We start from the raw sequence: 15501 nt of genomic DNA on the forward strand, positions 1-15501 counted from the left end.
AATCTGGGCACTTAATTGTTTAATAAAATACTCGAAAATAGACGGGCGCCTTTTATGCCCTCTTTATAACATGAAGAACAGGTGGAATAATATATAAATAGGAGGACAGCAGCTACCAATATACATAGAGTGGGCGGAGTTTCAGACAGCTGCAAGGACTGATTGGACGAGAAGATCCTGTGTGTCCGGGTTCGGCCTAGGATCGGCCGTTACTCCCCCCAGCACCGACTTCCCCTGACTCCTCGTGCAGTCAGACGTCAGGTGCGGCGGCTTGTGACACGCTGAGGATTTTACCTTAGGTGCTTTTGGACTTCCATGTGTGGCTCCTTGTCTTGGTTTCCGAGGTTGCCGTCATGGGCGCCTCCATGTTAGTCTTTCTCACCTGACTGTTCCCTTAACCAATGGTAGCGTAGTCTCGGTCAGCTGATGCTGACCTCCAATGAACTGCTACTGTAGGGTATATAATTGGTCTCTGGACACCAGGAAGTTGTCTGTGCAACGTCGTCATTACTGATGTATGCTTGTTGTCATTCCATTCCAGGCTCCGGTTCCTCACTACCGAGTTATTGCTAGATCATCTCGTTACCATCCTCCGGTGCTTCTGGATTTGCACATTGTGTACTCAGGGCCTGATTCAGAGCCGGACGCTCTGACCAGAGCGCTCGCTCTGAATCAGGCCCCTCCTACCTAAAATTGGAACGGCCCCTGGCCGCTCGCATAGCTGTGGGTGACCACCCACAGCATATGCGAGCGGCCAAAAAGATGGTCGCGATGGTCAAGACCATCGCGACCATCGGGCTTGCGATGAGACCCTGTGGTAGGGTCTCGCTGCCGCAAGCCCAGGAGTGCTTTTGGCTCTATCAGAGCCAAAAGCACTCCCACTGACATCACTAGTGATGTCAGTGGGGCCGGACCCAGACGGTAGGCATTCCCATGGGAACGCCTCCGTCTGGGCAGCAACGCCCCTTTGGTGTGAGACCCATAACGACGACTTGGCCGTCGCTATGCGGGTCTCGCGCATGCGCACGACGGAGCTCCCTCCGTCGTGCGCATGCGCACTAGGGCACCATCGCAAGCGGGTCTAAATCAGGTCCTCAGTACACACCATTGAGTACAATATCTTAACCACCCACCCAGGGGTGTAGCTAGGGGTGTGCAGTCGGTGCGGCCGCACAGAGCGCAGTGCTCTGTGGGCGGCACTGTTGACATCCCACGGCCCCTGCTTCTGACTGCAGGGTGCCTGTAACGGCGCCCTGCAGCCAGCATCACTGCAGCAGTTAATTACAGCTGCCCGGCACGTCTTGAAGACGCTCCGGGCAGCGCTTGAGCTGCAGTTGCCAGCGGCCCCGCACTCTTGTGCGCGGCGTCATGACGTCACATGCAAAAGGGTCGGGGCTGGCACAGGGCGCTAGCTACGGCTCTACACCCACCGGTGCGTCTGGATTTCCACTTCGTGTACTCTGTACACGCCTATTGTGTATAACCACTGAATCACCCTCTGTACCAATGGTGCGCCAGTATCCACATTCTGTGCCGTCAGCGCAACTACCACCCTCCTCCAGTGCCAGCAGAGTATCCTACACCTCAGTGGACCTTCCCTCTTGTCGTTCTGTACCAATATTGGAAGCAACCCCATTGTGCCAGCTCTGTAAGAAAGGGTATAGAATACGTATTAGTACTTCTCCAAAGTACTTCTTTGGGCCATAGTGGTGTACCTCTCTCCATTCCCAACTCGTATCGGATGCCTGACCCAGGGGTGTATCTAGGGATCCAAGCACCCCAGGCAATGTAATGGACTGGCGCCCCCTCCCCCCATCATTTCTGAATAATTACACTACAGTATATAGCAAAATATGTAGTAAAATAGTAACAGGTATGTGGTGAGGGACAGGTTTGCGCTTCTGCTTGTCCACATATTTACATTACATTTACCATAAATAATTTGATTTGGTGCTGAACAACCAACCTGAGGCACCCCTACAAGTGTCCTGAGGCACCCCTGCAAGTGTCCTGAGGCACCCCTGCAAGTGTCCTGAGGCACCCCTGCAAGTGTTCCTGAGGCACCCCTGCAAGTGTTCCTGAGGCACCCCTGCAAGTGTCCTGAGGCACCCCTGCAAGTGTTCTGAGGCACCCCTGCAAGTGTTCTGAGGCACCCCTGCAAGTGTCCTGAGGCACCCCTGCAAGTGTCCTGAGGCACCCCTGCAAGTGTCCTGAGGCACCCCTGCAAGTGTCCTGAGGCACCCCTGCAAGTGTCCTGAGGCACGCCTGCAAGTGTCATGAGGCACCCTTGGAAGTGTTCTGATACACCCCTGCAAGTGTCATGAAGCACCCCAGGGTGCCACGGTGCACAGTTTGGGAACCACTGCCCTACGATACATTATGCAGAAACCCTACGATAACCCTATATAGCGGGAATACTTACATTACGCAGAAACCCTACGATAACCCTATATAGCGGGAATACTTACATTATGCAGAAACCCTACGATAACCCTATATAGCGGGAATACTTACATTATGCAATAACCCTACGATAACCCTATATAGCGGGAATACTTACATTATGCAGAAACCCTACGATAACCCTATATAGCAGGAATACTTACATTATGCAGAAACCATACGATAACCCTATATAGCGGGAATACTTACATTATGCAGAAACCCTACGATAACCCTATATAGCAGGAATACTTACATTATGCAGAAACCCTACGATAACCCTATATAGCGAGAATACTTACATTATGCAGAAACCCTACGATAACCCTATATAGCAGGAATACTTACATTATGCAGAAACCCTACGATAACCCTATATAGCAGGAATACTTACATTACGCAGAAACCCTACGATAACCCTATATAGCGGGAATACTTACATTATGCAGAAACCCTACGATAACCCTATATAGCAGGAATACTTACATTATGCAGAAACCCTACGATAACCCTATATAGCGGGAATACTTACATTATGCAGAAACCCTACGATAACCCTATATAGAGGGAATACTTACATTATGCAGAAACCCTACGATAACCCTATATAGAGGGAATACTTACATTATGCAGAAACCCTACGATAACCCTATATAGCAGGAATACTTACATTACGCAGAAACCCTACGATAACCCTATATAGCAGGAATACTTACATTACGCAGAAACCCTACGATAACCTTATATAGCAGGAATACTTACATTATGCAGAAACCCTACGATAACCCTATATAGCGGGAATACTTACATTATGCAGAAACCCTACGATAACCCTATATAGCGGGAATACTTACATTATGCAGAAACCCTACGATAACCCTATATAGCAGGAATACTTACATTATGCAGAAACCCTACGATAACCCTATATAGAGGGAATACTTACATTATGCAGAAACCCTATGATAACCCTATATAGCAGGAATACTTACATTACGCAGAAACCCTACAATAACCCTATATAGCGGGAATACTTACATTACGCAGAAACCCTACGATAACCCTATATAGCAGGAATACTTACATTACGCAGAAACCCTACTATAACCCTATATAGCAGGAATACTTACATTATGCAGAAACCCTACGATAACCCTATATAGCAGGAATACTTACATTATGCAGAAACCCTACGATAACCCTATATAGAGGGAATACTTACATTATGCAGAAACTCTACGATAACCCTATATAGCAGGAATACTTACATTATGCAGAAACCCTACGATAACCCTATATAGAGGGAATACTTACATTATGCAGAAACCCTACGATAACCCTATATAGCGAGAATACTTACATTATGCAGAAACCCTACGATAACCCTATATAGAGGGAATACTTACATTATGCAGAAACCCTACGATAACCCTATATAGCAGGAATACTTACATTATGCAGAAACCCTACGATAACCCTATATAGCAGGAATACTTACATTATGCAGAAACCCTACGATAACCCTATATAGAGGGAATACTTACATTATGCAGAAACGATACGATAACCCTATATAGCAGGAATACTTACATTATGCAGAAACCCTACGATAACCCTATATAGAGGGAATACTTACATTACGCAGAAACTCTACGATAACCCTATATAGAGGGAATACTTACATTATGCAGAAACGATACGATAACCCTATATAGAGGGAATACTTACATTATGCAGAAACCCTACGATAACCCTATATAGCGGGAATACTTACATTATGCAATAACCCTACGATAACCCTATATAGCGGGAATACTTACATTATGCAATAACCCTACGATAACCCTATATAGCGGGAATACTTACATTATGCAGAAACCCTACGATAACCCTATATAGCGGGAATACTTACATTATGCAGAAACTATACGATAACCCTATATAGCGAGAATACTTACATTATGCAGAAACCCTACGATAACCCTATATAGCAGGAATACTTACATTATGCAGAAACCCTACGATAACCCTATATAGCGGGAATACTTACATTATGCCGAAACCCTACGATAACCCTATATAGCGGGAATACTTACATTATGCAGAAACCCTACGATAACCCTATATAGAGGGAATACTTACATTATGCAGAAACTATACGATAACCCTATATAGCGGGAATACTTACATTATGCAGAAACCCTACGATAACCCTATATAGCAGGAATACTTACATTATGCAATAACCCTACGATAACCCTATATAGAGGGAATACTTACATTATGCAGAAACCCTACGATAACCCTATATAGAGGGAATACTTACATTATGCAATAACCCTATGATAACCCTATATAGAAGGAATACTTACATTATGCAATAACCCTACGATAACCCTATATAGCGGGAATACTTACATTATGCAATAACCCTACGATAACCCTATATAGCGGGAATACTTACATTATGCAGAAACGATACGATAACCCTATATAGCGGGAATACTTACATTATGCAATAACCCTACGATAACCCTATATAGCGGGAATACTTACATTATGCAGCTTTCTGAATAAAGCCCTTAGTACTTGATATCGTAATTGTGCCTCCGCCTCAAACAACACTTTATTAGGTTTGTTTTATTAAAAATATATTGATTATTCAAAAACAATAAATGATTTATCTTATTTTTTTGGATAATAGTCCTTTCGTCTCTCTGGGGTTTTCTAATCTTTGCATTAAGACCTTTAATGAACAGAGTGATTTCTCGCCTTTGCGATAATGAAATTAGGTGTTGTGTTCGCTCTTTTCCAGCCCAGCTTTGAATTATTCGCCATCTAATGCATTTATTTTTCAGTCAGCAATAGAGCAGTGTCCTGATTATTGCACTAAAGACTCACTACAACCACTGTATAAACTACAGCGTATACTGAACAGGAAGGGTGTGAGTATCCGCTAAAGAAATAACAGTGCACCATAATTAAATGAGAGGGGGGTTGAGATCATTAATGCTAGTTATGATGAATACGGGATCTATTTATTAAAGTTGGAGACATAGGGGGGAATTCAAGGGTACTTATTGCCGTTGCCGCTGCATTTAAACACTGGTAACGGGAGCCCATCTCGCACCCTTCACCCGGCCGGCCGAATGCCCGATTCGCACAAAAGTGCTCGCTACCCAATGGGGTAGCTACACTTTTGTGCAAGATCCAGCTGCTGGAAAGCGCAGTGGCCGCCACGCAGATTAGACAGGGCGAACGTATTTGCCCTTAATTGAATTGCCCCCTTGGTGAGAATTGAACCGAAGACCTCAGTGGTGTGAAGCAGCAATACTGACCACTACGCCTACTGTGCACAATTTTTTCCTTTTTTTTTTTTTTTTTTTTTTTTGCTTGTATGCATGGAAAGGCCCAGCAAGCACACAAAACAGATTACGATGCGGTCGGACAGCATGAGTCATCCACAGCTATCTTTTGTAAGGAAAAAAAAAAAGATGACTTTATACATCGACATAGTGGTCAATCATTATTGCGCGCTATGGGGTGGCGGCACTAGTATGCGGGGAGGGGGAGGGGGTGTATTGTTTTTTTCCTGCAAAATAGCTGAAGTGTTTTTTTGGGGTTAATAAATAAATTCCTAAAGCAGCTGCGATGTGTCCTCTAATGCAGAGGTTCTCAAACTCGGTCCTCAGGACCCCACACAGGTCACGTTTCCCAGGTCACCCAGCAGGAGCACAGGTGTACTCGTTACTCACTGACACATTTTAAAAGATCCACAGTTGGAGATAATTATTTCACTTGTGATTCTGTGAGGAGACTTGGAAAACATGCACTGTTTGGGGTCCTGAGGACCGAGTTTGAGAACCTGTGCTCTAATGCCTTGCTTCTCAGTTATCGGTCCTCAAGACACACATACAACTCGTGCTTGCTCACAGGTGATTTAATTAGCACCACAGTTATTTTGATTTAACCATCTGTGCTCAAGCATGGATATCCTTAAAACATGGACTGTGTGTCTTGAGGACAGAGGGACTGATTCAGACCCGGTCGCAAGCGCTGAGCGCTCGCAACCGGGTCGATGGTGACCCACAGCGCATACGCACGACGGAGCCGGCTCTGTCGTGCGCATGAGCGAGACCCGGCTAGCGACGGGCACTCCGTCGCTCCGGGTCTCGCACCAAAGGGGGCGAGCTGTCGATGTTGAGTGACAGCTCGCCCCCTTTGGTGGGCGGGCCGGGGAGGGTGGCTGCCCAAACGGAGGCGTTCCCATGAGAACGCCTACCGTTTGGGGGCGGCACCACTGACATCACAAGTGATGTCAGTGGAGAGCTTCCAGCTCTGTTAGAGCCGAAATCTCTCTGGGGCTTGCGATGTGCGAGACCCTACCACAAGGGTCTCGTCGCAAGCCCGATGGTCGCGATGGTCTTGGCCATGGTCTTGACCATCGCGACCACCAACCTGGCCGCTCGCAATAGCTGTGGGTGGTCACCCACAGCTATGCGAGCGGCCAGGAGGCCGCTCCAAAAAAATAAAGCCCGGCCCTGATTCAGAGCGAGCGGCTCTGAATCAGGCCCAGAGTTTGAGAAGTATTGCTCGAATGCACCTCTATAGCTTCCACCAGCAGGGAGGTGGCTGGCAAAGTCACCCATTTGGGGTTTTCTCCTTATAATACATATACCTGTGAGTGTGAGGACAAAAAGGGGTTTATTTACTAAAGTGAGAGTTTTTTTAAATGGAGATGTTGCCCATAACAACCAATCAGATACAACTTAACATTTAACTAGCACCTTCTAAAGTAATAGCTAGAATCTTATTGGTTGCTATGGGCAACATCTCCACTTATAAAAACTCTCTTTTTAGTAAATAAAGACTATAGCAGTGTGTTCTGTGTGTTACATTGTTTGTGGTGCAGTAAATCAGACACATGCAGGGTGTATGGCTCTGTAATAACAGACTGTACACACACTGTACCAACCACAGCAGGAGGGTGTGCCTGGGGGAGGAGGCCTGGGACTAATCAGGGACATAGCAAGGGGACTGACTGGGGAGGAGATCCGGGACTGGGGAGGAGGCCTGGTACAGGGAGTGCCCTCTGCTATCTATGGTATGAGCAGTGTCGGGGTCGGGGATTCTCAGTTGGCCTCAGCAGAAGCTGCTCAGTTAGTGTCCAGTCCTCAGACCATGGCTGATAATCGGGACTCTGGGTTGAAGAGTCGTAGGATCACTGACAACGCTGGTAAGTTACAGAGCTGCAATATGGTGCCTCCCTCCCCCTCTCTCCTCTGTGTCTGCTGTCACACTGTCTACCATCATACTGTCTGTCTATCATACAGGGCTGCTGTCACACTGTCTATCATACAGGGCTACTGTCACACTGTCTGTCTATCATACAGGGCTGCTGTCATACTGTCTGTCTATCATACAGGGCTGCTGTCACACTGTCTATCATACAGGGCTGCTGTCACACTGTCTGTCTATCATACAGGGCTGCTGTCATACTGTCTATCATACAGGGCTGCTGTCACACTGTCTGTCTATCATACAGGGCTGCTGTCACACTGTCTATCATACAGGGCTGCTGTCACACTGTCTGTCTATCATACAGGGCTGCTGTCATACTGTCTGTCTATCATACAGGGCTGCTGTCACACTGTCTATCATACAGGGCTGCTGTCACACTGTCTGTCTATCATACAGGGCTGCTGTCACACTGTCTATCATACAGGGCTGCTGTCACACTGTCTATCATACAGGGCTGCTGTCACACTGTCTGTCTATCATACAGGGCTGCTGTCACACTGTCTATCATACAGGGCTGCTGTCACACTGTCTGTCTATCATACAGGGCTGCTGTCACACTGTCTATCATACAGGGCTGCTGTCACACTGTCTGTCTATCATACAGGGCTGCTGTCATACTGTCTGTCTATCATACAGGGCTGCTGTCATACTGTCTGTCTATCATACAGGGCTGCTGTCACACTGTCTATCATACAGGGCTGCTGTCACACTGTCTGTCTATCATACAGGGCTGCTGTCACACTGTCTATCATACAGGGCTGCTGTCACACTGTCTGTCTATCATACAGGGCTGCTGTCACACTGTCTATCATACAGGGCTGCTGTCACACTGTCTATCTATCATACAGGGCTGCTGTCACACTGTCTATCATACAGGGCTGCTGTCACACTGTCTGTCTATCATACAGGGCTGCTGTCACACTGTCTGTCTATCATACAGGGCTGCTGTCATACTGTCTGTCTATCATACAGGGCTGCTGTCACACTGTCTATCATACAGGGCTGCTGTCACACTGTCTGTCTATCATACAGGGCTGCTGTCACACTGTCTATCATACAGGGCTGCTGTCACACTGTCTGTCTATCATACAGGGCTGCTGTCATACTGTCTGTCTATCATACAGGGCTGCTGTCACACTGTCTATCATACAGGGCTGCTGTCACACTGTCTGTCTATCATACAGGGCTGCTGTCACACTGTCTATCATACAGGGCAGCTGTCACACTGTCTGTCTATCATACAGGGCTGCTGTCACACTGTCTGTCTATCATACAGGGCTGCTGTCACACTGTCTATCATACAGGGCTGCTGTCACACTGTCTGTCTATCATACAGAGCTGCTGTCACACTGTCTGTCTATCATACAGAGCTGCTGTCACACTGTCTATCATACAGGGCTGCTGTCACACTGTCTGTCTATCATACAGGGCTGCTGTCACACTGTCTGTCTATCATACAGGGCTGCTGTCACACTGTCTGTCATACAGGGCTGCTGTCACACTGTCTGTCTATCATACAGGGCTGCTGTCACACTGTCTGTCTATCATACAGGGCTGCTGTCACACTGTCTATATATCATACAGGGCTGCTGTCACACTGTCTGTCTATCATACAGGGCTGCTGTCACACTGTCTATCATACAGGGCTGCTGTCACACTGTCTGTCTATCATACAGGGCTGCTGTCATACTGTCTGTCTATCATACAGGGCTGCTGTCACACTGTCTATCATACAGGGCTGCTGTCACACTGTCTGTCTATCATACAGGGCTGCTGTCACACTGTCTATCATACAGGGCAGCTGTCACACTGTCTGTCTATCATACAGGGCTGCTGTCACACTGTCTGTCTATCATACAGGGCTGCTGTCACACTGTCTATCATACAGGGCTGCTGTCACACTGTTTGTCTATCATACAGAGCTGCTGTCACACTGTCTGTCTATCATACAGAGCTGCTGTCACACTGTCTATCATACAGGGCTGCTGTCACACTGTCTATCTATCATACAGGGCTGCTGTCACACTGTCTGTCTATCATACAGGGCTGCTGTCACACTGTCTGTCATACAGGGCTGCTGTCACACTGTCTGTCTATCATACAGGGCTGCTGTCACACTGTCTGTCTATCATACAGGGCTGCTGTCACACTGTCTATCTATCATACAGGGCTGCTGTCACACTGTCTGTCTATCATACAGGGCTGCTGTCACACTGTCTATCATGCAGGGCTGCTGTCACACTGTCTATCATACAGGGCTGCTGTCACACTGTCTATCATACAGGGCTGCTGTCACACTGTCTGTCTATCATACAGGGCTGCTGTCACACTGTCTGTCTATCATACAGGGCTGCTGTCATACTGTCTATCATACAGGGCTGCTGTCACACTGTCTATCATACAGGGCTGCTGTCACACTGTCTATCTATCATACAGGGCTGCTGTCACACTGTCTGTCTATCATACAGGGCTGCTGTCACACTGTCTATCATACAGGGCTGCTGTCACACTGTCTATCATACAGGGCTGCTGTCACACTGTCTGTCTAACATACAGGGCTGCTGTCACACTGTCTATCTATCATACAGGGCTGCTGTCACACTGTCTATCATACAGGGCTGCTGTCACACTGTCTGTCTATCATACAGGGCTGCTGTCACACTGTCTATCATACAGGGCTGCTGTCACACTATCTGTCTATCATACAGGGCTGCTGTCACACTGTCTATCATACAGGGCTGCTGTCACACTGTCTGTCTATCATACAGGGCTGCTGTCACACTGTCTATCATACAGGGCTGCTGTCACACTGTCTGTCTATCATACAGAGCTGCTGTCACACTGTCTATCATACAGGGCTGCTGTCACACTGTCTATCATACAGGGCTGCTGTCACACTGTCTGTCTATCATACAGGGCTGCTGTAACACTGTCCGTCTATCTATCATACAGGGCTGTACAGGGCTGCTGTCACACTGTCTATCATACAGGGCTGCTGTCATACTGTCTCATACAGGGCTGCTGTCATACTGTCTGTCTATCATACAGGGCTGCTGTCACACTGTCTATCATACAGGGCTGCTGTCACACTGTCTGTCTATCATACAGGGCTGCTGTCACACTGTCTGTCTATCATACAGGGCTGCTGTCACACTGTCTATCATACAGGGCAGCTGTCACACTGTCTGTCTATCATACAGGGCTGCTGTCACACTGTCTGTCTATCATACAGGGCTGCTGTCACACTGTCTATCATATAGGGCTGCTGTCACACTGTCTGTCTATCATACAGAGCTGCTGTCACACTGTCTGTCTATCATACAGAGCTGCTGTCACACTGTCTATCATACAGGGCTGCTGTCACACTGTCTATCTATCATACAGGGCTGCTGTCACACTGTCTGTCTATCATACAGGGCTGCTGTCACACTGTCTGTCTATCATACAGGGCTGCTGTCACACTGTCTGTCTATCATACAGGGCTGCTGTCACACTGTCTATCTATCATACAGGGCTGCTGTCACACTGTCTGTCTATCATACAGGGCTGCTGTCACACTGTCTATCATGCAGGGCTGCTGTCACACTGTCTATCATACAGGGCTGCTGTCACACTGTCTATCATACAGGGCTGCTGTCACACTGTCTGTCTATCATACAGGGCTGCTGTCACACTGTCTGTCTATCATACAGGGCTGCTGTCATACTGTCTATCATACAGGGCTGCTGTCACACTGTCTATCATACAGGGCTGCTGCCACACTGTCTATCTATCATACAGGGCTGCTGTCACACTGTCTGTCTATCATACAGGGCTGCTGTCACACTGTCTATCATACAGGGCTGCTGTCACACTGTCTGTCTAACATACAGGGCTGCTGTCACACTGTCTATCTATCATACAGGGCTGCTGTCACACTGTCTATCATACAGGGCTGCTGTCACACTGTCTGTCTATCATACAGGGCTGCTGTCACACTGTCTATCATACAGGGCTGCTGTCACACTATCTGTCTATCATACAGGGCTGCTGTCACACTGTCTATCATACAGGGCTGCTGTCACACTGTCTATCATACAGGGCTGCTGTCACACTGTCTGTCTATCATACAGAGCTGCTGTCACACTGTCTATCATACAGGGCTGCTGTCACACTGTCTGTCTATCATACAGGGCTGCTGTCACACTGTCTATCATACAGGGCTGCTGTCACACTGTCTGTCTATCATACAGAGCTGCTGTCACACTGTCTATCATACAGGGCTGCTGTCACACTGTCTATCATACAGGGCTGCTGTCACACTGTCTATCATACAGGGCTGCTGTCACACTGTCTGTCTATCATACAGGGCTGCTGTAACACTGTCTATCTATCTATCATACAGGGCTGTACAGGGCTGCTGTCACACTGTCTATCATACAGGGCTGCTGTCATACTGTCTATCATACAGGGCTGCTGTCATACTGTCTGTCTATCATACAGGGCTGCTGTCACACTGTCTATCATACAGGGCTGCTGTCACACTGTCTGTCTATCATACAGGGCTGCTGTCACACTGTCTATCATACAGGGCTGCTGTCACACTGTCTGTCTATCATACAGGGCTGCTGTCACACTGTCTGTCTATCATACAGGGCTGCTGTCACACTGTCTGTCTATCATACAGGGCTGCTGTCATACTGTCTGTCTATCATACAGGGCTGCTGTCACACTGTCTATCATACAGGGCTGCTGTCACACTGTCTGTCTATCATACAGGGCTGCTGTCACACTGTCTATCATACAGGGCTGCTGTCACACTGTCTGTCTATCATACAGGGCTGCTGTCACACTGTCTATCATACAGGGCTGCTGTCACACTGTCTGTCTATCATACAGGGCTGCTGTCACACTGTCTATCATACAGGGCTGCTGTCACACTGTCTATCATACAGGGCTGCTGTCACACTGTCTGTCTATCATACAGAGCTGCTGTCACACTGTCTGTCTATCATACAGAGCTGCTGTCACACTGTCTATCATACAGGGCTGCTGTCACACTGTCTGTCTATCATACAGGGCTGCTGTCACACTGTCTATCTATCATACAGGGCTGCTGTCACACTGTCTATCTATCATACAGGGCTGCTGTCACACTGTCTGTCATACAGGGCTGCTGTCACACTGTCTGTCTATCATACAGGGCTGCTGTCACACTGTCTGTCTATCATAGAGGGCTGCTGTCACACTGTCTATCTATCATACAGGGCTGCTGTCACACTGTCTGTCTATCATACAGGGCTGCTGTCACACTGTCTATCATGCAGGGCTGCTGTCACACTGTCTATCATACAGGGCTGCTGTCACACTGTCTGTCTATCATACAGGGCTGCTGTCACACTGTCTGTCTATCATACAGGGCTGCTGTCATACTGTCTATCATACAGGGCTGCTGTCACACTGTCTATCATACAGGGCTGCTGTCACACTGTCTGTCTATCATACAGGGCTGCTGTCACACTGTCTATCATACAGGGCTGCTGTCACACTATCTGTCTATCATACAGGGCTGCTGTCACACTGTCTATCATACAGGGCTGCTGTCACACTGTCTATCATACAGGGCTGCTGTCACACTGTCTGTCTATCATACAGAGCTGCTGTCACACTGTCTATCATACAGGGCTGCTGTCACACTGTCTGTCTATCATACAGGGCTGCTGTCACACTGTCTATCATACAGGGCTGCTGTCACACTGTCTGTCTATCATACAGGGCTGCTGTCACACTGTCTGTCTATCATGCAGGGCTTCTGTCACACTGTCTATCATACAGGGCTGCTGTCACACTGTCTGTCTATCATACAGGGCTGCTGTCACACTGTCTATCATACAGGGCTGCTGTCACACTGTCTGTCTATCATACAGGGCTGCTGTCACACTGTCTGTCTATCATACAGGGCTGCTGTCACACTGTCTGTCTGTCATACAGGGCTGCTGTCACACTGTCTATCATACAGGGCTGCTGTCACACTGTCTGTCTATCATACAGGGCTGCTGTCACACTGTCTATCATACAGGGCTGCTGTCACACTGTCTATCTATCATACAGGGCTGCTGTCACACTGTCTGTCTATCATACAGGGCTGCTGTCACACTGTCTGTCTATCATACAGGGCTGCTGTCACACTGTCTGTCTATCATACAGGGCTGCTGTCACACTGTCTATCATACAGGGCTGCTGTCACACTGTCTATCATACAGAGCTGCTGTCACACTGTCTATCATACAGGGCTGCTGTCACACTGTCTGTCTATCTATCATACAGGGCTGCTGTCACACTGTCTGTCTATCATACAGGGCAGCTGTCACACTGTCTATCATACAGGGCTGCTGTCACACTGTCTGTCTATCATACAGGGCAGCTGTCACACTGTCTATCATACAGGGCTGCTGTCACACTGTCTGTCTATCATACAGGGCTGCTGTCACACTGTCTATCATACAGGGCTGCTGTCACACTGTCTATCATACAGAGCTGCTGTCACACTGTCTGTCTATTATACAGGGCTGCTGTGACACTGTCTATCATACAGGGCTGCTGTCACACTGTCTGTCTATTATACAGGGCTGCTGTCACACTGTCTGTCTATCATACAGAATTATTTTACAATATGATTCATAGAACCTCTCTTTCTCCAAACAGACAATGGGTCTCATTCAGACTTGGTCGCAAGCGCTGATGCGCTCGCAACCTGGTTGATGGTTAGCCCTGCGCACGCGCAGTGGCCGCACTGCGCGTGCGCAAGCCCCGGAGCGAGAGAGAAACTCTCTCCCTTCGGAGCTCTCTACAAAAGGGGCGGCTGTCGATGTTGATTGACAGCTCGCCCCATTTTGTAGGCGGGGGGGGTGGTTTCACAAACGGAGGCGTTCCTTAAGGAACGCCTGCCGTTTTGTGGGCGGCCGCACTGACATCATCAGTGATGTCAGTGGGGAGCTTCCTGCTCGATCAGAGCAGGAAGCTCCCTGGGGCTTGCGGTTGCCGAGACCCAACCTTAGGGTCTCGTCGCAAGCCCCGATGGTCGCGATGGTGTTCACCATCGCGACCATCAACCTGGTAATCCACAGCTTAGCTAGCGACCAGGAGGCCGCACTAATAAAATGGAAGCGGCCGCCTCATTCAGAGAGAGCGATCGCTTCTTGCGACCGCCTCTGAATGAGGGCCAATATTTTATGGGAGTATCTTCGTCATATTGTTGTCCCAATGTAATAACCCGATGGCAGACTTGGAATTGCCCCATAATTAGAGAATTTTGGTTGAGGAGGAAACAGGATGCAGAAAATACATTGATTAATTTTGTCCCGTGTTCATCAGAACAGGCTATATATAGATTTCCTCCTAAATCTCAACGGGTCACTAAGGGCGGTATTAAGCTTTCCTTGGCTATAAGTCCTGCAGCCAAGAAGACCATACGTAAAAATTGGGTGGCTCCTGGACTTCCTATATTTAAGAAAACCATTATCATATTTTTAGGATGGATTGGTTTGAAACCATGGGCCCCATTTACAAACGAAACGAAATACCAGCGGGAGTTTTCATTTACTATCACAGTGATACAAACGAAAATTCCACTGGTATGTATTAATACTTACCCCTCCGGCGAGGTCCCGCGAAGTCCAGGTCCTCGGCGAGGTCCTCCGCTGGGCTGCTGGCAGCCTAACGCTGCCAGTGACGGGGCTCCAGTGTTATGCGCATGCGCGCTGGTCTCGCCATCTAAAA

The 15501-nt window shown here is 47.9% G+C and overlaps 1 protein-coding gene across 1 annotated transcript in view; it reads left to right on the forward strand.

Annotated features, from left to right (window-relative positions):
• The first annotated feature begins 7489 nt into the window (after positions 1-7489).
• The window catches only part of STOM (stomatin), a 58280-nt gene continuing 50268 nt past the window's right edge, over positions 7490-15501 (forward strand). Inside the window, exon 1 of the mRNA XM_088453583.1 lies at positions 7490-7678. Within this exon, the coding sequence (XP_088309709.1) occupies positions 7549-7678 (130 nt within the window). The 5' untranslated portion in view covers positions 7490-7548. The remainder of the gene's footprint in view (positions 7679-15501) is intronic.

This window comes from Taudactylus pleione, unplaced genomic scaffold, assembly GCF_031769625.1.
Source record: "Taudactylus pleione unplaced genomic scaffold, aTauple2 ptg000583l, whole genome shotgun sequence".
In the NCBI taxonomy this organism is placed as follows: domain Eukaryota; kingdom Metazoa; phylum Chordata; class Amphibia; order Anura; family Myobatrachidae; genus Taudactylus; species Taudactylus pleione.